We start from the raw sequence: 24,842 nt of genomic DNA, 5'->3' as shown, positions 1-24,842 counted from the left end.
ACTCCACATGCATGGAGGAAGAGTTGCAGGACTGGGAAGGAGGAGAGGGCCAAAGAATATGGAAAAGACAGAGTCTCCTGGGAGATGAGGTGAGCTGGGAGCTGGGTGAGTTTAGGACCGGCATAGCAGAGGCAGGGACACCGTGAGATTAGTCCCTTTGTGCGCAAAGTCAAGGATGCGGTGAGGCCTTGAGTGTCCGAGTTCAGGAGGGGTTTCTTGATGCTGGGGGTTGGGGGGCTCCCTGAACAGAGTTTGCCCTGACCTAGCCTGGAAAATCTCTTCAGGGGCTTTTCTACGTCCTCTCTTGCTCTCCAATTTGTCACTTTTCACCAAGGCAGTTCTGATCATTCCGACTCTGCCGGGTTATCCGCCTGCTTAAAAGAGATCAGATAGATTTTCTTCTCAGGACTGAACTTCCTGTTGCCCTAAAGGCCCTGAAAGTACTTCATCACATCTACCCTTCTCCCTGCCCCAAGGTACATATCCGGGGTTCTACTGACACACTTGTCACGTGGGCCGCTGACAGAAAGGTCTGCGTTCAGACACTGACTGAGCTGAAGCCCTCCAGGCATTTAGGAAAGGTTGAGGTAGCCCCAAGGCGTAGCTGAAAGGGCCTCTGAAGACCCTGCTTATCCAATCCCACAGGTCATACAAAGCCTTTCCTCTCGGCCCCTCTGTGCCTGCACAAGATCCTTCTGCACAAAGAGCCCTCAGATTGGAGGAAGGGGGATTTCTGCTCCTATGGCCTGTGTTTTGGAGAACGCAGAGGCTCACCATCTTTGGGGGTGAAACTATGCTTCAATTCCTGGTTGCCCAGACCCCCGTTAAACACTTGGGCCTCACCTTCATTCAGCTCCTCTCTGGGCTCAGGTCTGTCCAGGTCCAGAGCCAGGCCCATTCCTCTGGGCTCGCTCACAGCCTGAGTCAGCAGCTGTCTAATCCCCTCCAGGTCTGCTTCGATAGATTACCCCAGGCACTTCCAGGGGCCAGGGTGCTCAGGAAAGCTTGGTGTTTGCTGAGTTAAATGAGAAAGTGAGCTCTTGGGAAGCAGGTGACATTTCTGTTATACTCTAGTTTCCTGACAGCCACCAGAACACCAATTCCTCCTCTTACAGTTTTCTAGAACCCTAGAAATCTTCTCTGCTTTGCACTAGGTTGGCCCGACCCCTTGTCTAAGGAGCTGTGCTTTCTCTCTTTAACTGATCTCAATTTGTCTTCCTTTATCAGCGATCAGGAAAAGATTTTCATACTCGGATGTGACTGGTTGGGTTCAGCAGTGATCACATTAGTGAATCTTTGCATGTTACTGAAACAGGTAGAGTGGGAGGAAGAGACCAGAAGGGCTGGCAGGACTGTGCTAGACCACAACGCCCATGTCAGTGTGGCCAGACCTTCAGATCTGGGGAAGAAATTTCTAAAAATCCAGATGTTTTGATGCAATCTTATAATTTTAAATTTTTGGTAATTGATTTGACATTTAAAAACCACGAGACATGGTTAACATATACTTTTGGGTTCCCTTGACCCATGGACCAAGGTGGGCTATCAGTGACTTATATATATTTAAGCCTATATTTCATTCTGTGTTTAGCGCAGTGTTTTTTTTTTAATTGATTTTTAGCCAAAACACCATCTGGGCTGCCCTGTGGTCTGAAAGCACACCAGAAGCGGTGGCCTGGCACTGACCCTGGCCTTGGTGGCTTGCATCAGTCCACTGGGAACCCTGCTTCTATGGCCAGTTTCTTATTCTTTGCACTGGGGCATGGAGCAGGTTGCCTGGGTCACTCAGGAAAGCCATCAGGTTCAGTGAGGAGGCGCTTGCTCAGGTTTGTTAGAGGCAGGGGAGTGTAACGGGAAGGTCTTCCTCATGGTGAGAGGAAGCGAAAGCCTGCGGGTGGATTCATTTCCACCTCAGAGGCAGTGGAGTTCATCATTCCACAGTGTTATGGTTTGTATCTAGATGCCCCCAAAAGCCACATGTGATCATAGGTGTAGCTTTGGGGGGCTATTGTGTCATGGGACATGATATTCATCGGTGGATTAGTCCATTGGTGAGTTTGTAGCTAAGTGTGATGTGGGGACATGAAGACTGGTGTGAAGAGGCGGCACAGCCCGGAAGGGCGTATCTCCTTTCCTTTTCCCTTGATCTCGCTGCTTCCTGTTGGCGTGCCGTAAGGAAGCTGCGGTGCATCGACAACTGGTGGTCAGCTCGGAACACCCAGCTGAACTGAGTCAGCGTGGTGTTGGGTGTGGGAGGTCCACCTGAGGATTTTTACATAAGAGGCAGAACTGAGAGGAAGAAGTTTAGAAGCTGTTGGGAAGCTGTTGATTATTTTGGAGGAGCTTGTCATGCTGGCTTTCCTGATGAACTTGGCTGTTCTCTTTCTCAAAGGAGCTCAGGGCCTTACTGTTGCTGAGAATGGCTTCAGCTCACTTTGGGGGAGCTCTGGTCCTCACTTTGAGCATCACTTCCTGGCTCCGGAGGGGACGATGATGCATGCTCTGTCTCCTGGAGAAGCTTGTTACGTTGCTTTCCTGATGGGAACTCAGCTGTTCTCATTGCTGGAGGAGCTCAGGACCTCACTGTCGCTGAGGATGGCTATGGTACTTTTCGGAGGAGCTCTGGTTCTTACTTTGAGTGTTGCTTCCATGCTCCAGTTTAGATCCCTCAGCCTGCTAGCACAGATTCTTCTTCCCTGGCACAGACCTTCCAGCTTCCATCACTGACCTTTAGGGCTTCCCAGCGCAGATTTTTGACACAGGCCTACATGAGATGTTGTCGTGGGCTCTTGACCTCCACTTGGACCCATGGGGGACATTGTGATGGGCTCTAGGTCTTCAGCTGGACTCATGCAGGACATCCTGTGGGATCCAGGCCCTCCGCTAGATTCTTTGGTCATTAGTGTGTGGACAGATTTCCTGCACTCTTTGTGCATGATTTTATGGGTGGCTAATACAAAATAATCTTATAAAATATGTGTCCTGTACTGTATTGCTCCCCTTGCAAACACCCCAACTACAACACAAGCCTTTTCTGCCATGCCCTTCTGCTATGCTGCCCTCGTGGGTTGCCAGCTGACTATGGATAGAAATCTCTACAAACTGTGAGCCATAATAACCTTTCTTCCTTTAAATTAAGTAACTAAGTAGTTACTTAAGATTTTGGTAACTAAGATTTTGGTACTGAGAGTGGGGTTGTTTCTGTGACTGTGCCTGACCATGGTTCAGAAGGCTTTGGATCTCGTTCTTAGGAGGGGTTTGAGAAGCTTGGAGATGCTGTCTGAGAGGCAACTCTGGAATGCTGTGAGCCAAGTTTGATGGGAGATTCTTGTCAGAGCTCAGAAAACCAGACTGTTGACAGTAATGCAGCAGGAAAGAGCAGGCTCAGGAGGCTTCAGTTGGGAGGAAGGGCTCCATTGATGGTGGGACTTCAGGCCATGTGTGTTGTGCTCTGGCAGAAAATTTACTTGCATTTTGCTCATTTCCTGAGCCTTTTCTGGAGATTGAGTGCAAGGGTGGTGGACTAATTAATCTGGTAGAAGAAATTTCAAGGCAGCCTAGTAGTGAGGCTGTGGCACAGGTGTTGTTGGGGGGCTTTTAGTCAGATCTATGTTGACAGGGGCAAACGGCACAGCTGAATGATTTTAAAAGTTTGAGTTTGGGCCTGAAAGGCAACTCCAGGAAAGATGGGGCCTGTAAGGTGGAGTAGGGGAGAGTTTGGTTGCTAAAAATTAGCGTTAAAAAGAAACCAGTTCTTTGGATCTGGACGATACAAAGCATTCCTTAAGAACATGGGAGGAGTCCACAGTGAATGATCTTGCTTTGAGAAGAAAGCCTCAGAATGGCGGCTGCCTAGAAAATGGGAATTGATTCCCCAGGATTCAGTTCACTATGCTTAGCCATCCAGGCACTCACAGGCCTCTGCAACTCCCAGAAAGATGCAAAAGAGCTCAGTTACTGCTTAAGCTGGTGGCAGGCCTTGGCATCATCCACATGGCGCTGGTTTTACATACATGCAGTATGCAGGAGTTGTGGGGCCAGGGAGGCTTCCACGCCAGATTGCAGAAGAAGGCCTGGGAGGGCAGTGTGTGAAGCTGAAAGTACAATAGAGACACCAGAAAGCTGGAGAAGCTAGGAATGTGGAACACCTGAGAAGAGCTGCAATTAATGAGCAAATCTGGCCTCAGAGCAAAACCATGTGGCTTACAGCTAGCAGCAGTGCTACAGAGGTGGAACTGATGTTGTGGTTTAGAGTTCATATCTTGCCACAGACTGTCCTGGATGTTGGACATGGCTCTACAGGATTTAATGTTTGCCTTCCTGGATTCAGTCTTGCTTTGATCTCATTCTTTTCTATCCCCCCAACTTCTCCCTTTTGGAATGGAGATGTTTATCTTGTGCTGTTGAATGTTGGAAGTGTTTAGCTTTCTTTTCATTTTTACAGTGGTTTGCAGCTAACAGTTTGCCTTAAATCTCAGAGGAGACTGTGTGTTATTGAGCAGTTCCTTTAGAAACGGTTCCCCAATTAAACATATTCCAGATCCTCCTCACCTTGAACAAAGAACTGTATGAGACAAGCCAAAAACAATGCCAAAAGTTTATTTGAAAAGTGAGGGGTAAAGAGGCAAGAGAAAAAACTGGCTCTGGAGAGCAAACTTGGACCGAAGAAGAACAAGAAGGATAAAAAGGGCAAAGATAAAAGTATACCCTCTGTCTGGGAGACACAAAGTGAGCTATAGTGAAGAGTCATGAGAGCAGGCTCCTCATTGCATCTGTCTCCTGTGTCATCCATACCTCCTGGGAGCCTGTGAGAAGGTCCTGGGAATTACTGGTGCTGTCCTGAGATTTTGTAATTGACAGGTCCCGTTTATTTCCACAGCCAGTTTTGCCACACTCTACTCCTATATCATTTGGACTTGGACTTTTCAGCAATGGTGAAGCTGTTAGGGCTTTGGAAACTCTTAAGAGATGGACTAAATATATTCTGTATAGGAATGCGTATGAGTCTTTTGGAGACCAGGGACAGAATGTTATGGTTTGTATGTAGATGTCCCCCCAGGCCGTATGTATTCACTGGGGGGACTTTGGGGAGGTGATTGGATTGTGGGTGGGTGACATTCAACAGTGGATTGATACACTGATGGGCTTATTGCTAAATGTATTTTCTTTTTTATTTCATGGAAAAAAAAGGGTATTGCTAAATGTGACACTGGGAGTTGAAGCCTGGTTGAAGAAGGTGGGTTACTGGGGGCATGGCCTGGAAGGGCGCACTTTGCTTCTTCCTCTCTTGATCTCTCCGTGCTTCCTGCTGTCATGTCATGAAGCAAGCCTCGTCTGCCCATACCTTTTAGCTTTGTTGCCCCGTCTTGGAGCCAGTCCACTCTGGACTACAAACTGTGAGTCTACAAACTGTGAGCCATAGTAAACCTTTCCTCAGTTAAATTGTGGGTGTCGGATATTGTGTCTCAGCAATGAGAGAAGTAATTAAGACACACCGCTAGGTTCAACGCCTGACCTCTGGAATCAGATCCCTGGATTCAAATCTCTCCTCTACTTGCTTGGTATCCATAGCTAAGTTAATTAGCCTCTCTGACCTCAGTTTAAGAATCTGTAAAATGGGGTAATGATAGTACCTTCTAAGAAGAATTCAGTGAGACTGGCAGTGTTTACACAGTAAGCTTCTACATTGGAAAAGAGCTGTAACTTTATTTTTAGAAGACTTAGCCACTACATTTTAAATAGGGATTTACTTATCTAGAGGAAGCTTAGTTTTACAGCCACATTTGAACATGGGTGGTTCAGATCTGGTTCATCCATCTCAAACCTACTTTATTCTTTCTGCACTTTCCCCGAGCCATCATGTCTTTGAATATCCTAGAGAGAAATCTTTTGTTTGTTTTTGTTTTTTTGGTTTTTCTCCGGTACCAGGAACCGAACTCATGACCTTGCGCTTGCCAGGCAGGCGCTTTTGCCGCTGAGCTAAATCCCCAGCCCCCTAGAGAGAAATCTTGTCTGAGTCTGTTGGCCTCAGGTAAAGGGACTTAGTTCATCTTTTGTCTCAGTGGAATCTCTCCCTGACCAACAGTTTCCTCTTAAAGGAATTGCACTTCAGCAAGCCCCAGGCCGAGCGGACTCATGTCTGGAAGTCCACAGGGCTCCTGGGCACCAGACCCCACAGAGAGCAACTTTCTTTCTGGTTGATTAGCTCCCCGCTTTGCATATACTTTCCGCGTCTTCCTTCCCCTCCATTGGGTCTACTGTGCTGGTTAGTTTTCTGGTTAGTTTTCTTTTTCTCCCTGTCAAACAAAAAGTGCTATAAAAAAAATTTAGAATCAAAATTTAAATTGTGAAATCGGATTTAGGTTGTTGCCTTTTAACCAAAGGCAGCATCCTTCACTCATTTCAGAGGACAGCTCTGCATTTTCTTTTTCCTTTTTAGGTGCAGTAAGGCCCCACCTGTAAACATCTAGTTGCAAGCTCACAGATGGGAACGGACTTTGCCTTATCCACATTCCCGGATGTGAACAAACCGTGGATGTAGCTTGAATGTTTGCTGGACATTGTCACAGGGGTGCTGCTGGGCGGCGACTCTCCAGTGTGATAGTATACAGCATGCTCAATCTAGGCCCAGGATGTCCGGAAGCAAGAGGAAGCGCAGTGGTGATGTGGAAGGAACTGCCAGGAAGCAATATCCATTGTATACTTGTTTCACAGACTCACTTTGTTAGACTCATGAATGAATCTGACTTATGAACTTCCTGTAAGGGAATTCCTAAATTGGGGATTTACTGTAATGGCCCTTGAACCCAGATGTAGCCACCCTGAGCTACATCCTGCGGCTCTTTTAAAAAATTTGAGACAAGGTTTTGCTGAATCGCTAAACTGCTCTGGCTGGGCTCGAACTTGTGACCTTCCTGCCTCAGCCTCTCAGAGGGCTGGGCTTACAGGTGTAGACCACTACACTTGGTATACATTTCTTAAAGACTCTCATGGGGGGGGGTTGTCGCCTGGAGGTCTTCTGAAAATACCAAGGAGAGGGAGGGAGGTGGGGCATTACTTTCAGAGTTAAGGTGGGTCCGAACTCTTACTTTTAGCCTTCAGGGACTCTCAGGAGATGAAAGGGAAGCTGGCCTCAGATACTGCAGAAGCCGCCCGTCCCTCCCCGGAGAGACCAGCCTGCGGCGCTGCGCCGGAAGTGCTGGGCTCTGGGCGGGCGGCGGGGAGGGGCTGCCTGCGAGCTCCTCTCAGGGCCTGGGATATTTATAGCGCTTGTGCCTCTGGACCTGGTTGCACCTGGATTTATGCGGCCTGTGGCTGTGGCTGCGGGGAAGGAGGAGGCACATATCCTTGCAAGGGGGCTGCTGAGTCCTGGCTGGGAACTCCGACTGGAATGAGTTATAAAATCAAAACAAGGGGCTGTCTAGAGCAGGACGCGAGCAGAGCAGCTCTTCAGGAGGGGGTGAGACCCGGCGAGAAGCGGGACTTTCCAGCTCCACGTGGTGCCACCCTGGCGGCGGCCAAGGCCTGGGCTTGGCAGGTGCGGGCGGCAGGGGGCGCGAGCCCCGCCACCAGGTCTCCCGGGGCTGGCGGGAACCCAGCGAGCACGGGGTAGCGGCTACTTTTTTCAGATGCAAAACTACAGAGTCCACGTTTGCGCTCCGGGATCGCTGTCCGCACGTCAGTTTTCCCCAATCACTACCTGTCTGGCTGCCCCAGACAGCAGTGACATCATACAAAAAAGCAAACAAATAGCTGTCCTTCGGGCCTTTCAGGAGCCCAGTGGTGGAGGCTCAGAGGGCAGAGGGGGTGGAACGGAGGGCCACACCTCCGTAGGCCCTGCAGGTGTTTCCCAGCTGGGTGACAGCGTGGGAGGCCCCGGCCTCGGTGGACACCGCCGCACCCGCTGTGGAGCCCTCCTGGACTGGTGGGCAGCAATCGTGGGTGGGGAGTGAAGGGCAGTGGTGATGCCCAGAGAAACGAAGCCATCACTGACACCTATGCAGGGCTCCTCTATTCTCCTTGAATCTCCGGCACAAATGGGTTGGTTAGTCATCGTCGCCATGTCTCCATTTTACAGATGGGAAAACTGAGGCTTGAAGACCAATTTAAGGCACTTGGCCCAAGGTGACGTAGGCAGTGTGCACTTAAGCTTGAAACCGACTCGGTGGACTCTGCGGGGCGCCCGTGCGCCAAGCTGGGGGGCGGATGGAAAGGCTGCGGGGATCCCCGGGACTAAGGGGCGGAAGGCCCGGAGTCTCGAGCGTCACGGCCAGGCCGGGGCAGCTGGCGGACGCGGCTGGGGACAGCGCCCCCACCCCGGCCGAGCTGCGGTCGGCTGGCGCAGGCCACATACCGCGCGGCGCGGAGGAAATGGCTGGGATTCCTCCCTCGGCGCTGCCGGGCGGGCAGGGACCGCGCAGGGGGCCCTGGGCACCGCCGCGGGGACCTCTCCCGGGAGCTCCCGCCACTCGCCGCAGGCATTGGAGGCCCCCAGGTCCCGGGAAACCGCAAGAGGGGACCACGTGGAGGCGCGCGGGCTCAGCTCTCAGGGTCCCCCTCTCGGCCCAGCCTCCGGCTCCGGATCGTCGCTCGCTCAGGCCTGCGGGGAGCCGGGCTCCTGGGCGCGCAAGGTGCGCAAAAGGGTGCGGGGGACCCGGGCTGTGCTGGCAGCGGCGAAGCCTCACTGGCCTCGGCCTTTGGGAAGCTCCGGACACTGCTACCCTCAAGTTCCAGGCCCAGTCCTCAGGGCTGGCTGAGCAGGCCTTCCTCTGCTACAGTCTTTGGGAGCAGAGCGGGGAATTGGCTGGCGAGGGACAGCGAGAGAGAGAGGGTGGCCCCTGCGAGCCCGCTGTGCCAGGCTGTCCCGAGAGGGCCGGGTGGGGTGCAGGGCAGCAGAGCTGAGCGCGGAAGACCGGGTCCGAGTGAGCAGCAAGGGCCTGGCGAGGAGCAGAGGATGCCTTGTCAGGCTGTGCTGTGGGGAGGCTGAGAAGGGAACCGAAAGCTTCCTGGAGTCAGCAGAACTTGAGAAAGCTCCCTGCTTCCCCTGGACACAACCAAAAAGCGTAACTGGGGGTGAGGACGGCGGGGTAGAGGGAGGACCCTAAGTGGGGTCTGTGCAGCCTCTGCTAGGAAGGTGGCCCCAGTGACTGCACCCCGCTTACGATTTGCGCTGTGATGAGAGGATTCACCTTGGCCCAGTGCCCTAGCTCTCACCAGGTGGGTGCTGCACCACCTTTCCTGCCTTTGTGTCTCCTCAACCTGGAAGGCCCTCCCCACCCTCCTGGGCCGGTGAATGGGCTCCTCGCTCAGCTGCGGACTCTTACTCACTGCGGACTCTTCCTGGACCTCCATGTCCTCTATGCTCTCTGCCTGCCTCCACCGTGGGCCTCACTGCGCTTTTCACGCAGGATTATACAAGTGTGCTTATAAAGCTGTCTCCCAAGCTAGACAGCAGCTCTGCCAGGCAGGACTGGCTGAGTCATAGACTGCTTAAATGCTGGTAGAATGAATGAACTGCTGCCTGTGTATCCATGCGTAACTTGCCATGCAGAGCCTCCCCTGCCCTCTCTTACCCCCAAGAAGGGCCTGGGTTGGGTGCCATTGTCTTCCTAAGACCAGCCCGAACTTCACACCTTGATCCTACTCCCCGTTTCCCTCCTCCTTATCCCGGCTCTAGGCTTGGAGCGTGGCTTTGTTGAGATGCACCTAAATCCCCATCCCGTCCTCCCGTTCCCAATACTTCGCAACCTGGCCCACCTTGTTTCTCAGCCCAGGGCTCAGGAGTGGACGTGAGGCCGCCCAGTCATTCCGGATGGGCCTGGGCTCCAAAGAAGGAAGTACCCTGGCCCCAGGCTGGGGTAGAAATGGCCATGGTGTGTCTGTCTTCTACACCACACCCCCAGGGTGCCTTTAAACTTGAAGCAGGGCAGGGACACTGGCTCACATCACTTGCGTCCAAGTGACCAACCAGCTTAAATTTCCACCCTTTCCAAGGGGAACCGAGTAGTGGGACTTAGGCCCGGACAGAGACTCTCCTCCGACTAAGAGGAACCGGGAGCCTAGAGTCAGCCTGTCCTGCATTCGTCCGCCCCAGACGGGCGAGGTGGGTGACAGTGCGGCTGGGGCACGGCAAGGCACGTGAAGTCACTTCCAGGGCTGGCTCTAGACCCTCACCCCCGAGGCGCCACGCCAGGTGGCCTTGGCAGACCCTGCATACAGACAGCTCACACTGTAGCGTGGTTCTAGATATTCTGGATGTCAAAACGACATTCTTTCACTAGAAAAAGGAACAGATTATGGCCTTTTTGCTGTAGAAACAGGAACTGACCACGACTGTGACCACCAGTAATTGCTTCCTCACCCTGGGCTCAGGAGGAGGGTGGGATCTCTGAGCCCTGCTATCTTCTCCCCAGGGACTTGTGGGCAGGAGCTCCGGGGTTTAATGGGACAGCAGGGGAAGGAAGGCAAGGGGAAGGGAGGAACGTACAGGGGAGGGGAGAAAGGAGAGAGGTTTTCTGAAAGGTCGGTCCTGGAGCACTGAGGAGGCCGGGAGCCTGAGGGGGTGGAGCTGGGGCCGGGGCACCTGGCCCTTGACAGGTGCTCTGTGTAACTTCTGTTTTCATGCTGTCCTGGGAGAGCCTCAGCGCTGTGTACCCCGGGCTGCCCCCAGTTCCTGGAGCTGGGTCTCGTAGTACTGGGTCTCTGCAGACTAGGTCGTTGTTTCCTCCTGTGTGTGTTCGGAGCTGCTCCGTGTCAAACTGGTTCTGGATACTGGGCGAAGAAGAAACACATCTTTCCCCTGCAGAGCTTAGACTTGAGTGGAAGGAACTGGTGTTCAAATAATAAAGTTTTACAGTAATAGTAACCAAAGAAAGCTCAGGGTAACAGCTGCCGAGAGGGGACGGTGAGCCACAGCTCACCTTGGGAAAAGGTGGGGTTTAAAGTGGACCTTGGACAGCAGATGGTCACTTGGGAAAGAGGGCCTTCCAGGGAGAAGGAGTGACTGTAGCTCAGAGTAGGGGAGAAGTGGGAACAGCAGCCCAGGAGCCTGGTGGGTGGCACGTGTGGGTACAGAGGAGGGATGGGCCACAGAGCTGGAGCAGAGGCTGTTCTTGGAGGCCCCGAGTGCCCACCAAGGTCTGTAGGATTCCTCCTGGGGCCCTGAGGAGGCCTTAACCAGCAAAGGCAGGGCAAATCCCGTAGTGTGTGCTGTGGACACCTCCGAGAATGCAGCGAGGCGAAGGCAGCGGGGTGGGGCTGGGGGGCAGGGGTAGGGAGGGGCAGCTGCAGCCGGACACACCCAGGCCAGGACTCCACACACCAACCGCGTCCGGGTTTTGCACTTCCGGTTTCTCGCAAGGTGCGGCGGGTCTGAGATGGGAACTCCTGAATATGTCTCTGTTGGTCCTAGTTGTGATGCACACATGGGCTGCAGTTCTCAGGTGGGGACAATGTGAGTGGCAGGTAGAGGCCTCTTCCTTCTGGACAGACTGACGAAAGCGGGGGGAGCATACAGGTTTAGGCTCTGGAAAAGGGTGAGACTTTGGGAACCCGGCAGAGGGAGGATGGCAGAGAGGAACAGTCTTCTAAGGCGACTGGGCTGGTTGGGTGGGTTGGGCGGTCAGGGAGAAGGTGCCAGGGTTTAGAGGTCCCCTGGGCCAGGAGGACCTTTCTGTGCATGGCTCAGTCCTGCGCGGAGCAGCCCTTCTCGTGTAGGGTAGGAAGGAGCTTCCTCAGCCGTGGAGGGCGGGGTTGCATCGGCTGTCATTGTAAAATAAGCTTTAGGTCTTTTCCTGTGTTGTAAGCTCTCGGTGGGCAGAGGTGGTGTTTCCCCCAGGTCTTAGTGCTTGCTAGGCACCAAATAAGTCACCTGAAGTCAAGGGTCAGGGTCAGAGGCCTCATTATGAAGAGGGGAACCCTCAGGCTGAGCTGATTTTTTCGGTACCCCCCACCCCGTGCTATCTGAGTGTGACTGAAATGCACTTCCGGTGGGGGTCTTTGCTTCTGGCCCAGCCTCTCTGTACTGCTGTCTTCCCCTAGCTAGCTCCCACTTCTCCCAGGGGGCATGTGCTAGCATTTTATCAGTTCATTCCATACATATTTATCATCTTCAGTCTGTCAGGTCTTGTACTAGGCTAGGGACCACAATGGTAAACAATGCTTATGATGGAAGGAGGCGGACATCTCCGGCCTCTACAAGGGCCTAGTGATCTCTGAAGCGCTCCTTGGCTGGAAGAAGGTGGGACTTGTCTTGCTAGTTGTGATTTTGTGATGCCACCTGCTGGTCACATGTAAGTACAAACACTCAGGCTGGTGTGAACGAACACACCGAAATGCCAGTTATTAAAACATAAGGGGAGACATGGCCTTATACACACAGTGACCCATACACATGCTCACAACAGGCACACATATCTGAAGCACAGACACACAGACACAATCACCTGTAGAAACTCAGGATCTAGCAGAGCACCTCACCTTCGGTAGTCCAGTACATATTTTCTAGTCTGCAAAATAAAACCAGTTCTTTAGATCAGCTGTTTTCCACCATTCTTCCTAGCTAAGGAGCCAAGAATGCTCCTGCCTATACCTCTCCCCTTGTCTTATGGAGTCTTTAAGAACAAATTTAAACACCATCTTCTCCAGGAGGCTACCTCTTATCTCTGTGGCTAAGGTAATACTTCCTCTTGTGAGCTTGTGTAATTCGCTGACATTTATCATGCGCTTACTTGCATCTTAGCTACTTGGGGGCTTGTGTCTTCTACTCTGTCAGTTCCTTAAGGGTAGAACTTGTGCCTGACTTGTGCTATGTCCCCTGTAGGGTCTGCCACATTGCCCTGCACAAAGGAAGGGCTCGGTTGGTAGTTGCTGAATGAATGAATAAAGGTCATGGTCATGGATCCAGAGGAGAACGAAGGCAATCTGCAGAGAAGCATGTTTACTTATGTGCATTTCTCTATCCTTGCAAAGATGATCTGTGTTAACATAACAGCACAGAAGCACATCTCTCTGCCTACAGCTCTGAGTAGACATGTTCTTTAAATTAAACTCTTCCTTTCTTCTTTCTTCATTTCAGTTCATTTCTTCCGCTCACTGATTGCAGTGAGAGCTCTTAACTGTTCACTATTTCAGTTCTTCTCTTTTCGCTTTTGCCAATGACCCCAGCCTGCACCTTTTTGAGGATGTTGCTTACTAGTTCGAGAACTCTAGCAGTTCGTATATCTTGAATGATAAAGTCTGGAAAAAGCCACATCTTTTCTTTTTTTCACTCTTTCTTTAGAGAAAGGAGTTGTAGCCAGTAAAAAAATAGTGGAAGTGATTTGTGCAAGTGTTTATCATTGCCTGTTAAAATCTACTGTGGTTGGTGGACCAGGTTACCGACATAACTCCTTAAATGTGATTGCAGGAGCTGAAGCAATCATTTTTCAACCATGCGGGAAAGACCAAGATGTGGCTTCTGACATTTGTGTGAGCAGCTAGCCAAGTGATACTATGTATACATTCCTGTTTATATGAGAAAATAAATCTGTTTGCATAAGCCACTGCGAGTTAAGTTTTCTGTTACATTTCACCTGATGTAATCCTAATTCAGGATCTTAAATGCTTTTCTCTGAATACTCTCAGGATAAAGTGTGATTTCCTTAACCTGATGTTTATGAGTCCTCGTGACCTGACTCCACTCTGCTCATCCGGTCTTGCTTCCTGATATTCTCATGGCCACACCCTAGTCCAAGCCGCCTCCATCTCTTGCTCAGACCGTCTCAAACTTCCAAACCTATCTCGTTCCCACCATTCAGCTCTCCAACCCATTCTTCTCATCTCATCGTAGCCAGAGGACCTTTTAAAATAAATCAGATAGGTGTCTTTAACTCTGAAATCCTGGCCAGGCATGGTGGTGCACGACTGTAATCCCAGCACTCGGGAGGCTGAGGCAGGAGAATCCTTGTGAATTTGAGACCAGCCTGGGCTACAAAGTGAGCTCAAGGTCAGCCTGAACTGCATAGTGAGACCCTGTCTCAAAAACACAAAAAAAACCCACAAAAAATAAAACCAAAAAAACCAAAACAAAACAAAAACTAACTCTGAAATCCTTTTAGTGGCTTTTTATTACCCTTTAACTCAAATCTAAAGTTCTTAAACCAAAATCTTGCAAGGATTCAACCAAATCTTACAAGGATTTCAGAGCCAGTCAGCCACTCCTTAATCCCTGGCTGCACTTGAGAATCACTTAGAAATATAAAAACAAGGGCAACCCTTCATTCAGGACCCCTCTTGTTTCTCAGGAGCTGTTCCTATCCCCTACTCCTCATTCCTATTCTCCAATAAATTTTCCTAGTTAACCTAAAAAAAAAAAAAAATTATCAGTGGTTGAACTTCACCTTTTTTTTGTGGTACTGTGCAGAAAATGCACCCCAGCCAGTCTGCTAGTTGCCCAGGTGATAGTTCCTGTTGCAGTTCCGGTTGCTCCTGTCTCCTAGAAACGCTGCTCACTGTGATGCACAGCTGGACACTATGATGTGCATTGTAAGAACCAATCAAAGACCACCAAGTGCTCTACCTTTGTCCTCCCCTTTGCAGCCCTGGGAAACCCCTCTCTCCCTGAGCCTTCGAAGCCTGACATTTTTATAAGGATTGGTTCCTTGTCAGTGCCCGTCTGATGTTAAATAAATCTGTCTCCAAATCCTGGGTGTTGTTTCAGTGTTTCTGTTTGCCATTGCAATATTGGGGATCTGTTTTAGTCATTGCTGGGACACCTAGAATTTAAGAGAGGTTTACTTTGACCCACGTTTCTGTCCATAGTTGGCTGGCTTCAAGGCAGGGTGGCATGGTAGAGGGGCCTTGGGAGGAGGGAAGCTGTCATGGCATTTAAGAAGCAGAGGAAGAAAGGAGAGGCTAAGAGAGGACCTATATATCTCCAGAGCACACACCAGGGACCACCATTTCTGGTCAGACCTCACCTCCTGCCTTTTTTTTTTTGTCTTTTTGAGACAGGGTCTCGCTATGTAGTTCAGGCTGGCCTTGAGCTCACTTTGTAGTACAGGCTGGTCTCGAACTTGCAAGGAACCTCCTGCCTCAGCCTCCTGAGTGCTGGGATTACAGGGGTGCACCACCACGCCTGGCTTCCCCTGCCTTCTTCTCCATTCTTAAGCATTGTGATTTACTTGGTCTGGGAGGGGTTTAGGGCGCTGATATTTTAAACCAGGTGCCAGAGCACACTCTAAAAGACAGTCAGAGTTGAGGAAACTGATTTGCACCTGCCTGTGGCTTAGCTTTTCTTTCAGTCCTTTAAGCGTACCTACCTCTTTGATGTCTCACGACATTTGAAGATGCTGTTGCTTCTGCTTGGAAAGCATTTTCCTGTTCTTGTCATATATATCTGGTTTTTTTGCGCCTTCAGACTCAATTTAAATGTCTCCTGTTCACAGAGGCTTCTCCTAACCGTTCGGTCTAAAATGATCCCTCTTGGCATTCTCTGTTGTGATTTATTTATTTCTTGGTACTGTTGCCATTTTAAAATTCTGTGTTTGCTTGTCTTCTAAAAATCTTTGATTCTCATGCTAGGTGGTAGACTACACAAGGGACAGTTGATATACATTTATGTGTGTGTGTGTGTGTGTGAGAGAGAGAGACACCTCTTACAACTAGAAGTTAGCACATAATAGGTGTGGGAAGAATTGTGAAGAAATCTGAGATTTTTCCACTACTTGCAAGTTGAGGAGTTAGCATGTTACTATTTCATGGATGTTGGCAAAAGACGAAAGACTAGTAAGTCAGAGGCAGGTTTTATTACAGCAGCGGAGGTGGCCAGTGTGGAAGTATCTGCACTAGACCCTTAACTCCCAGCTCCCTCGGTGATGTGAAGAGGTCCAAGTGACTGAACTTGTAGTGGGCTGCATTACAGAAGGGGAACCCTGGGACTGGGGATTTAGCTCAGTGGCACAGCCCCTGCCCGGCAAGCAGGACGTCCTAAGTTTGATTCCCGGTACCAGAAAAAAACAAAACAAAACACACACAAAAAAAACAAAAACAGAAGGGGAACCCTGAGCTTAGGGAATGAGAATTATTCAGAATGGGCAGTCAGCCCATTTAACCTTTGTTCCAGATGGAGACATTTTTATTTTATTTTTATTTATTTATTTAATTATTTATTTCTGGTCCCAGGAATTGAACTCAGGACCTTGCGCTTGCCAGGCAGGCGCTTGTGCCACTGTGCTATATCCCTGGCTGACATTATAACATGGGACAGTATACAAACCTGCCCTTTGGTCCACAGAGAGATACTATCTCGATTTTTCATTACGTAAACAGCCTTGGGAGAAGAGCCCCGAACAAAGACAATGCCTGGACTTGTGAGGTGTGTGGAAATGGGAGAGGAGTGTGGTGATGCTTTTGCACCCCTGGGCTTTCTGCCTGGAGGTACTTTACATACTGGGCACAAGGAAGGGGGCACCAAACAGACTCAGGGTCCTCACTTAGAGTTTGGGTGCCGCTGGAATTTGTGGACAGAGTACGGGAGAGGAAGAAGGTGTGTAGAAAAGGAGTGCCAGCAATCTGCACTGGGTTCCTTTGAGTTCTGCCAGATACTAAGCGGTGCTTGTGTCGGGTAAGACTCCGCTAAGTCAGCAAGAACAGCTGCTGGAAAAACTACCAGGGAGCTGGGAGCAGAACGACTGCTAGAGTGCACATCGGTTCGCGACGTTCAAGTTCCAAGCTGCCAGAATGCAGGGTGGAGAGACAGTATTGTACACGTAGAGCATTCATTGGAAATCTTAGTAGTAGGATGTCTGAGTCTGTTCAGGCCTCTGTAACAAAATATCACAGGCTGAGTGGCTTATAAGCAATAGAAATTTATTTCTCAAGGCTCTCAAGGGTTTTGAGATCAGAGAGCTGCTATGGCTGGATTCTGGGTTGCATATTGCAGTCTCCTTGTATTCAGACAAAGGCTAGAGGGTTCTCCAGGGCCCATTACAGGCCACTGGGCCCATTCGTGAGGGCTCCAACCTCAAGACCCTCGTCACTTCCCAAATCCCCACCTTCTAATACAATCACATTGGGAGTTGGGATTTTTTTTTCTTTTTTCTTTTTGCAGTGCTGTGGTTGAGGCCAGATCCCCACCTGTGCTAGGCAGGCACTGTATGAATAAGTTCCAGCTTGGGAGTTAGGATTTCAATGTATGGATTTCTGTGGGGCAAACATTCAGTCCATAGCATGGGACAAAACTGGCCTTAGGATGCAGATATGCTAGACCAGTTTCTCAACCTTGCAACTGTTGATATTTGTACGTGTATAATTATTCATTGTAGAAGACTGTCCTGGGCATTATAGGATGTTTAGCACCATCCCTGGCCTCTGCTCACCAGATACAAGTAGCACCTGCCTGATTGTGACATCCAAAAGTGTCTCCAGACATTGCTGATGTCCCTGGGGTGGGATGGGGGGGCAATATCCCTTCTAATATAGGGTGACCTAGAGACCCACCCTAACAAAGCATGTAGACAGCATGGGAAGCTTTTAGTGTCTCTGTAAACAACTCACCTACCAACCTTTCCCCCATCTCAGGACTCTTGAAAAAGGACAACAAAATGCAGCTGCTCACCAAGGAGACTGAACATTCACACCGTCCAGTTGTACCCAATCAGCAATTGCTCAGCAAGCTAAGATGCAAAAAAGCACAACATGTACCGGGAGAATATCAATTACAAAGCCTCATCTCTAAATATCTATTTCTTGAATTAGGGTGCAATTACTTTCAAAAAACTATTATGTATTATCAGGTTAATAATATCCCTTAGCTACTGCGGGCTGATCAGGTCCCCAATCTCCTGAATGAGTATAGGGTGAAGGCTAAATAAAAGAGGCAAATGGAATGATTTCAGGGCTCCAGGAGGATCAAAGCCCTCTCATAGAATCTGAGATTCAGGCTAAGACCAAGACTTTCTCTGAGTGGCCTGTATTCATTTAGTTATCAGAAGAAGGGAGGGGAGTACTCAAGAAAGCCAGGAACTGCTCAAGGACTTCTCCAAGTAAGGTATTAAGTTAATCCATCCAAGAGTGAGATGGCTGAGGCTAAAGTCTTTATCTAGTTGAGTTTGGATCCAGGTATCCTTGGCTGTGATCTTATTTTATCCTTTGAGGCTTTCCAGCTTCATCCATCATTACAGGTCTCAGTAGGGATTAGTGACTCACAGAGGTTCACTTACTATGAGTCCACTGCCCATCTCCAGACAAGGAGCCTTGACCTTGGACAGATTCATAAGTAAACATGAAAAGCCAATTGGTTAATTTAAGTCCTGCTCAGGGCTGCTTCATAGTGGTCTGCATCAATGTATAGAGATGTTCAGGGGCTTAAGGGAAAATGTGCACATGATAAGAAGACAAGTATAGAAGCTAAAGAAGGCTCAAGAAATTATATGTTTTTTGAACTAAAGAACACAATAGCTAAAGTGAAAAATTAATGGCTCCACGTCAACAGCACATTGATTAGAAACTGCAGAAGCAATTATCTGTGAATAGACACAGGTAGCCATAGAAACTACCCTGACGAAAGCCCCCAAACTCAATGACCAACAAACACATAATTAGGGTTCCAGAAAGAAATAAGAGAGTGACTATTGTAGAAACACATTGGAAAAAAAAAAAAAGTCTGAAAAGGTGCAAATTTGATGGAAGCTATAAATTCAAATATCCAAGAAATCTCAAACTGTATAAAGAAAACCACCTTGTGACACATTAGATGAAATTGCTAAAATCTAATAATGGGAATTAAAAAAGAGTTACTAGTTATATCATTAATATGATGTTAGCATGAATTTATTTAACTAAAAGCTATCTACTACACCTGGTTAAGTGAAACAGCAGGTTACAAAATAGTATATGTGTTATTGCCTGTTTTTTTTTTCCCCAAAAGTAATATATAGTAATACATTAATATAGTAATATATGGTAATACAGTAATATATAAAGATACCAAGAAGTTCTCTACAATGGTATTTACTTAACTGATTTAATCTATTTCTTGGACTGAGATGCTGAACACATTTTTCTTTTTGTTTAAAGTATTTTTTGATGTGCTATTATGAAGTGTTTCTAAGCAGAGGAAATTAAGAATTGCTCTAAGCTTGTGAGGTAATGATAATTTAGTTAGCTTGACTGTAGTAATCATGTCACAACATACGTGTACTTAAAAACATGAGATACCTTGTATACCTCAAAATATATGATTTTGTCAAGTATACCTAATTTAAAAAGAAAAACATTGCTAAAATCTAATGATGGAGAGAAGAATTGTAAATGCAAGCAGAATAAAAAAAAAAAAACATTACATACAGACAACAAAGATAAGAATGAATGCTAATTTCTCACCAAGAGCAATGAAAGCCAGAAATCAGCAGAATGGTATCTCTGAAGTGGCGTAAGAGAAGAGGTGTCAACTTGGGATTCTATATCCAGCAAAAAGAGTCCTTCAGAGTGTTGGAGGCTGGTGTGTAGCTCAGGGCTGCTGCACTTGCACAGCAGGTGCTAGGCCCTGGGCTTGAACTTCAGAACAGGAAACAAAAAAGGTATTTTCAGAAAAACAATAAGTGGAAAGTCCTCAAGATCAGTATGATGAACTCTATGAAATCAGAGGATGTCCTTCAAGTTGGTGGAAAGGGATATCAGCTGGGAGCTTTGATGAACACATAGGAATGATTTAGCCATGCCAAATAAAAAATAAATTAAAAAAATCAGAATAGCTGTAGAGCTACTGAGAAATTACATCTATAATTTAAAACCTTCTTGTGAAGACAGTCCAATCTTCCCTGGTGAAATTCACCATTTTTTTTTTTTTTTTTAGATAGGGTCTCACTCTGTAATTCAGGATGGTTTTAAACTCATTAGGTAGGCAAGGCTGGCCTCCTCCTGTCAGTCTCCTGAGTGCTGGGATTACAGGCGTGCACCCTACACCCAGCCTTATCAAATGTTTAAAGAAGAAGTAAAGGGAATGTGTCACAAACTTTTATGGAGGAGGAAGCAGTTCCTAATCTTATAAGGTGAAAGTGGGCTTGGGAAATGTTTCAGACTGCTTTAGGGTACTCGTCAGTGTTCATGAACCTTACAATTATACAATCTCCATAGCTTGCAGACCAGACCCAAACTGACGGAGGCCAGATTTGTGCCATGGGCCATACTTTGCCAGCCCAAAGGGTAAATAAAGCATTAGTGAGCTATGAGTAGTTTGATTTTGCTAAGGATTCTTTCTTGAAGTGGTAGAGCAGAGTGCTATATCTTACATTAGACAACAAAAATCTAATAAATATTCTGTTATGGGTTAGATCTGAAATGTTCCCCCCAAAACTCCCATGTCCAGAAGATGGGATTTCAGAAGATGACTGGATCAAGCTGGCTTTGACTTCATCAGAAGATGAATCCATGGGTGAGATCATAATTTGATAGCATTATTGGGAGGTTATGGGAACAGAAAGTGGGGCCTGGATATAGTGGGGTTGAACAGGAAGTTGAAGGAGATGGATCATGGAGGTGTGACCTTGACTATATCCGGTCCCTGATCCCCTCCTCTTGGGCTCTTTCCTGCTGCCTCTGCTTCCCAGCTGCCATGAGATGAACAACTTTATTCCACCATACCCTCTGCCATGATGTTCTGCCCGGCCACACGCTCAGCAATGGAGCCAGTGGACTATGGACAGAAATCTCTGATACCATGAGCTGAAATAAATCTTTCCTCCAGTAAGCTGTTTATGTCAGATATTTTGCCATAGTAACGGAGAGCTGACTAACATATGTTTCCACCAGTTGTTAAATTTCCAGTGGATGCCCAGGCATCTTTTTTGTTAATTTTCAGTTTACTTCATTTTATCAGAAAATGGATTTTGTATAATTTCAATTCTTTCAGGATTCTTTAGGCTTTTCATGGCTCTAAATACTGTCTATCTTGGTGAATGTTTCTTGTGAACACCTTGGATGGAGCATTTATAAATTCAGCTAGATCAAGTTCATTGATAGTGACATTAGATCTTTTATATCCTTAACTGATTTTCTGTCTTCTTGTTTCATAACCTAATTATAGCTCTGAACTATTATTTGTCAGTTTCTCCTTTCATTTCCATTCCTTTTGGCCTCATCTATATGGAAGCTCCTTTGTTAGGTGCTAGGAATTTAGGATTGTTGTGTGTTCTCGGTGAACTGACCCCTTTCTCAGTAAGTAACATCCTTTTCCATCTTTGTTAATGTTTGTTGTACTGAAGTCTACCGTGCTTGATGCTAATGCAGTCACTGTGGTTGTTTTCCTTAGTGTTTGGGTAGTATATCTTTTTCCTTCTTTTATTATATTGTACTTTACAATTTTGTGGTACTGGAAATAGAAATAGGGCCTCACACGTGCTAGGCAAGCACTCTACTACTGAGCTATATCTCCAGACCGTCATCTTATGCTTTTAACCTATATTTATATTCATATTTATGTTTGTATTTAAAGTGGGTTTCTTGCAGACAGAATTGGGTCTTGCTATTTTATCCCAGATGAAAACTGGGATGAATAGGTGCTAACTCCTCTTGTTTGTGGTATTCCTGGAAACTCTCCCACCACCCCACACTCAGCCTTTGGCAGTTCATTCACAATTTTAGTTGACTTCTTCCCGCTTGCGTGGTGCTTGACATTTCACCCTTCACTCCGCTGCCCATGGGCCCGGGCTTACACACGCTGCCTCTCCCTGGAGGTGCCTGACTTTCGTCAGCTGCGACCCTGGAGTTCTGACAAGTTCAAGTGAAGTTAGAGGTTTTGCAGACTATCCATTTTCGTCTTGCTGTGAACGCTCCTCTCAGTGCCTCTTTGCCTGCCAGAGCCTGGCCTTCTCCCCTTTCTCCTGTGCCTCTGCCAGCAGCGGCGCTCCTTCTTCACCCTCCCCTCCTGAGACTTGCACCCCAGCCTCCAATGTGCGCAGCCGCCGCCTCTGCTTAGACAAAAGCCTGTCTCTCTGCAGGCTGTTGGTCCCCTCTCGTTTGCCACTGGGCATCTGCTGTTGTCCTTAGTAGCCTGCCTTCCACCAGCCCCAGCCCGCACCCAGCTTCTCAGGGTTCTTTCATCCGCCGCTGCCTAGAGCACTGCCAAGGCGTGCAGTTTCCCAGGGAGGGCGGCTTTCGTGTCCCACGTGACCTGGGGAGGGGGCTGGAGTGTCCTTGCTCATGGCGCTCCAGCCAAGATTGCTTGATGGGTGTCTCGCCTGCTGCTTTAGAGCTTGAAAAGCCTTCCCTGTCAACTGTCCTCGTTTTGTTTCCTTACAACCCACACGAAGCATTCAATTATGTTCCCAGTTGTTTTTATTAGTGAGCGTGCTGTGGATATGTGTGTGTGTCAGCGCGGCAGAATTATTTCATTAATCGATCAGTTTCTCTCACCCCCCTTTTTTCAGTGCTGGGATTAAACCCTGTGCCTCACACATGCTAGGCCAGTGCTCTCCCACTGAGCCATGTCAACCCCAGTTTTTCTGTTCTGTGACTTATCATATTGTATTAATAATTTTGTTTAAACTGGGCAGAGTGGTGCAAGCTTGCAATCCCAGCTACTTGTGGGCTGAAGCAGCAAGATCACAGGTTCAAAGCCAGCCCTGGCAACTAAGTGAGACCCCATTTCAAAATAAAATGTAGAAAGGCCTGAAATTGTAGCTTAGTGCAAGAGTGCTTGCTTTGCCCACTTGAGGACCTGGGTTGTTTCCAGTTGGCCTCGAGAAGGGGAACAAGAGACACTAATTTAAGAATGGTACAGCCTGTTTATTCATAATAAGCATCCCTTGGGAAACCTGACTCTCCCCACCAGCAGTAAGAACTTTGAGTACAAGGGAGGAATACTATGGGCCTCTGGGAAGAGCCATGAAGAAAAGTTTGGGACCAATGGTCAGTTCCTAAATGAAGGGCATAGTGGGGCAGGTTGTGGTGGCCTCTTCTGGCGTTGACTGTACTTGCTGGGAGAACTTCCACCCTGAGGTAGGGCAGGATCAGGGTGCTGGGCACGAGTTCAGAGCTGCCTCAGAAGAACGCTTTTTGCCAGGGGTGGTGGCACACATCTGTAATCCCAGCACTCAGGAGGCTGAGGCAGGAGGATCATTACAAGTTCGAGACTAGCCTGGGCTACAAAGTGAGTACAAGGCCAGCCTGAACTACATAGTGAGACCCTGTCTCAAAAGAAGAAGAAGAAGGAGAAGGAGAAGGAGAAGGACAGGGGGAGGGGGAGGGGAAGGCTTTAATGGTGGGATTCTAGTACTTTATGTCCTTTGACTTTGCCCTTGAGCAACCTTGTTTATTTGTTTGTTTGTTTGTTTTTTTTTTTTGTTTGTTTGTTTGAGAGCAACCTTGTTTAGACTACGGCACGGAAGGGCCTCTAGTGCTGTTAGAAAAATCAGGCTTTCCTCTGGAAAGTTAATGAAGAACATCATAAATACTGAGGATGCCTTTCCTCCCTGGTAGTGGTGCCAATTTGGGCTGTGCCAGTTGCCAACAGAGCGTGATGCTATGGGAGTGAGAAAATCTTTAATTACTTGTGAGCAGCTGCCGAGGAGGCTGGCTGTCCACTGGAGGAGCAGCATCAACAGGAGACACTCAGGAATGATCCACTGTCCTTAAGCAGCCTCCCCTGGCTGTGACAGCCTCTGCACTGCCATCTAAGGGGCTGCCTGGGAGGTGACAGGTGACTGCCATACATCCAAGCTGACTACGTCACTGTCCCCCCATCTAAGTGCCATAGTGAAAATAAAACATGGTCCATAGAAATATAAAGTCACACATCCCAAACCCATAAAAATATTATGGATGGGGAGAGCAACTGTGTTCCTATGAACCAATCCTTTCTGTGCTCAGCCCTCTTAAATCTCACATGCACGCTGCTCTGTGAGGCGGCAGGGAGGTGCTCATGTCACCGCAGGTGCCGGTAGAGGGCACAGGATGAGGAGTTCCAGGGAAAAAGCTCCGTGGAAAGGTGCTCCACTAGGACGTACATCCCGCTGGGTAGTGGTTCTTGCCAGCTTTATCTGTTGCTGACTTTCTTGCAGCTAGAGGAGTGCATGGCGTACAGGAAGAGCACAGCAAAGAATTGGATCATGGAGCCAGGCAGGCTCACACTTTCGAGCAGTGAACGCGATTTGGACCGCAGGCAGAACTCCGTTTTCTGTTTCAGAGTCTGGGTTTCAATGTTGGACTATAATAAAAGTCTGAGGGAAGAAGAAGCGGCGAGGAGGACGAGGACGCAGAGGGCCATCTGTCAGTGGCAAGATAGACAAAGGAGTAAGTCTGACACCCCCAAATATCCCCTCCATGCCCACTGCCCAGAGGCGCCGCGGGAGTGCGGTGGTGCCTCGGCCGCACACCAGGGCCCCGAGTCTTGATTTGACAGCCCTAGCCGATCTCCTTACTGGTTTTAGTTAAGACCTCAAGCGAACCCTCCCTCACAGGGTCATCAGTTTCTCATATGAAAACTTTGCCTACCACTCACCCCCACCCCTAGCAAGTCACTCTTTCTGAAGGACAAAGCCTTGAGTTCGAAGTCAGGCAGCAGAGGGACTGAGCCCCGGGGGGAGGCGGGCAGGGGGAGCGTGCGGGGAGGAGCAGAGCCGCCGGCATTGGATGGAAGGATGCGCAAAGGGACAGCTTCGTACAAACTCCGTCTCCCAGCCTTTTCTTGCTCCACTCCTGAGCAGTGGAAAAGCTGGGGCTGAGCTCCTTGTGGCTGGGGGATGGGGTGCCTGCTGAGAGGGGCCAATGGTCCCTGGTCGGTCTCTAGTCCCTTAGGCAATGGAGGCTGCAGAAAAAGCAGGATAAGCGTCTTCTTTCAATGTAGTTCTTACATTTGGCCACCA

At 48.6% G+C, this 24,842-nt stretch overlaps 1 protein-coding gene and 1 long non-coding RNA gene across 2 annotated transcripts; one reads left to right on the top strand and one right to left on the bottom strand.

Annotated features, from left to right (window-relative positions):
- The first annotated feature begins 7,628 nt into the window (after positions 1-7,628).
- LOC102015457 lies at positions 7,629-24,371 on the top strand. The gene is made up of 3 exons (XM_005391046.1): positions 7,629-7,937; positions 8,100-8,630; positions 24,039-24,371. Exons 1-3 carry the CDS (start codon positions 7,629-7,631, stop codon positions 24,369-24,371), a joined length of 1,173 nt encoding a protein of 390 aa, XP_005391103.1.
- On the bottom strand, positions 10,240-13,869 carry LOC102021283. The gene is made up of 2 exons (XR_262065.2): positions 11,300-13,869; positions 10,240-10,770 (listed from the first exon to the last, which is right to left on the bottom strand). It is a non-coding gene; the product is annotated as an uncharacterized LOC102021283 (long non-coding RNA).
- Positions 24,372-24,842: the final 471 nt, after the last annotated feature.

Source organism: Chinchilla lanigera, unplaced genomic scaffold (assembly GCF_000276665.1).
Source record: "Chinchilla lanigera isolate Chin_1 unplaced genomic scaffold, ChiLan1.0 scaffold00040, whole genome shotgun sequence".
Classification (NCBI taxonomy): Eukaryota; Metazoa; Chordata; class Mammalia; order Rodentia; family Chinchillidae; genus Chinchilla; species Chinchilla lanigera.
This window is presented reverse-complemented; position numbering and strand designations above follow the sequence as displayed.

Excerpts from the sequence above, each read along its gene's own strand:
- LOC102015457 (XM_005391046.1), top strand. The coding sequence starts at position 7,629 with ATGCAAAACTACAGAGTCCACGTTTGCGCTCCGGGATCGCTGTCCGCA. Across the intron at positions 7,938-8,099 it reads TGGACTGGTGGGCAGCAATC|ACCAATTTAAGGCACTTGGC; the intron begins GTGGGTGGGGAG and ends TGAGGCTTGAAG. Across the intron at positions 8,631-24,038 it reads CGGGCTCCTGGGCGCGCAAG|CTAGAGGAGTGCATGGCGTA; the intron begins GTGCGCAAAAGG and ends ACTTTCTTGCAG.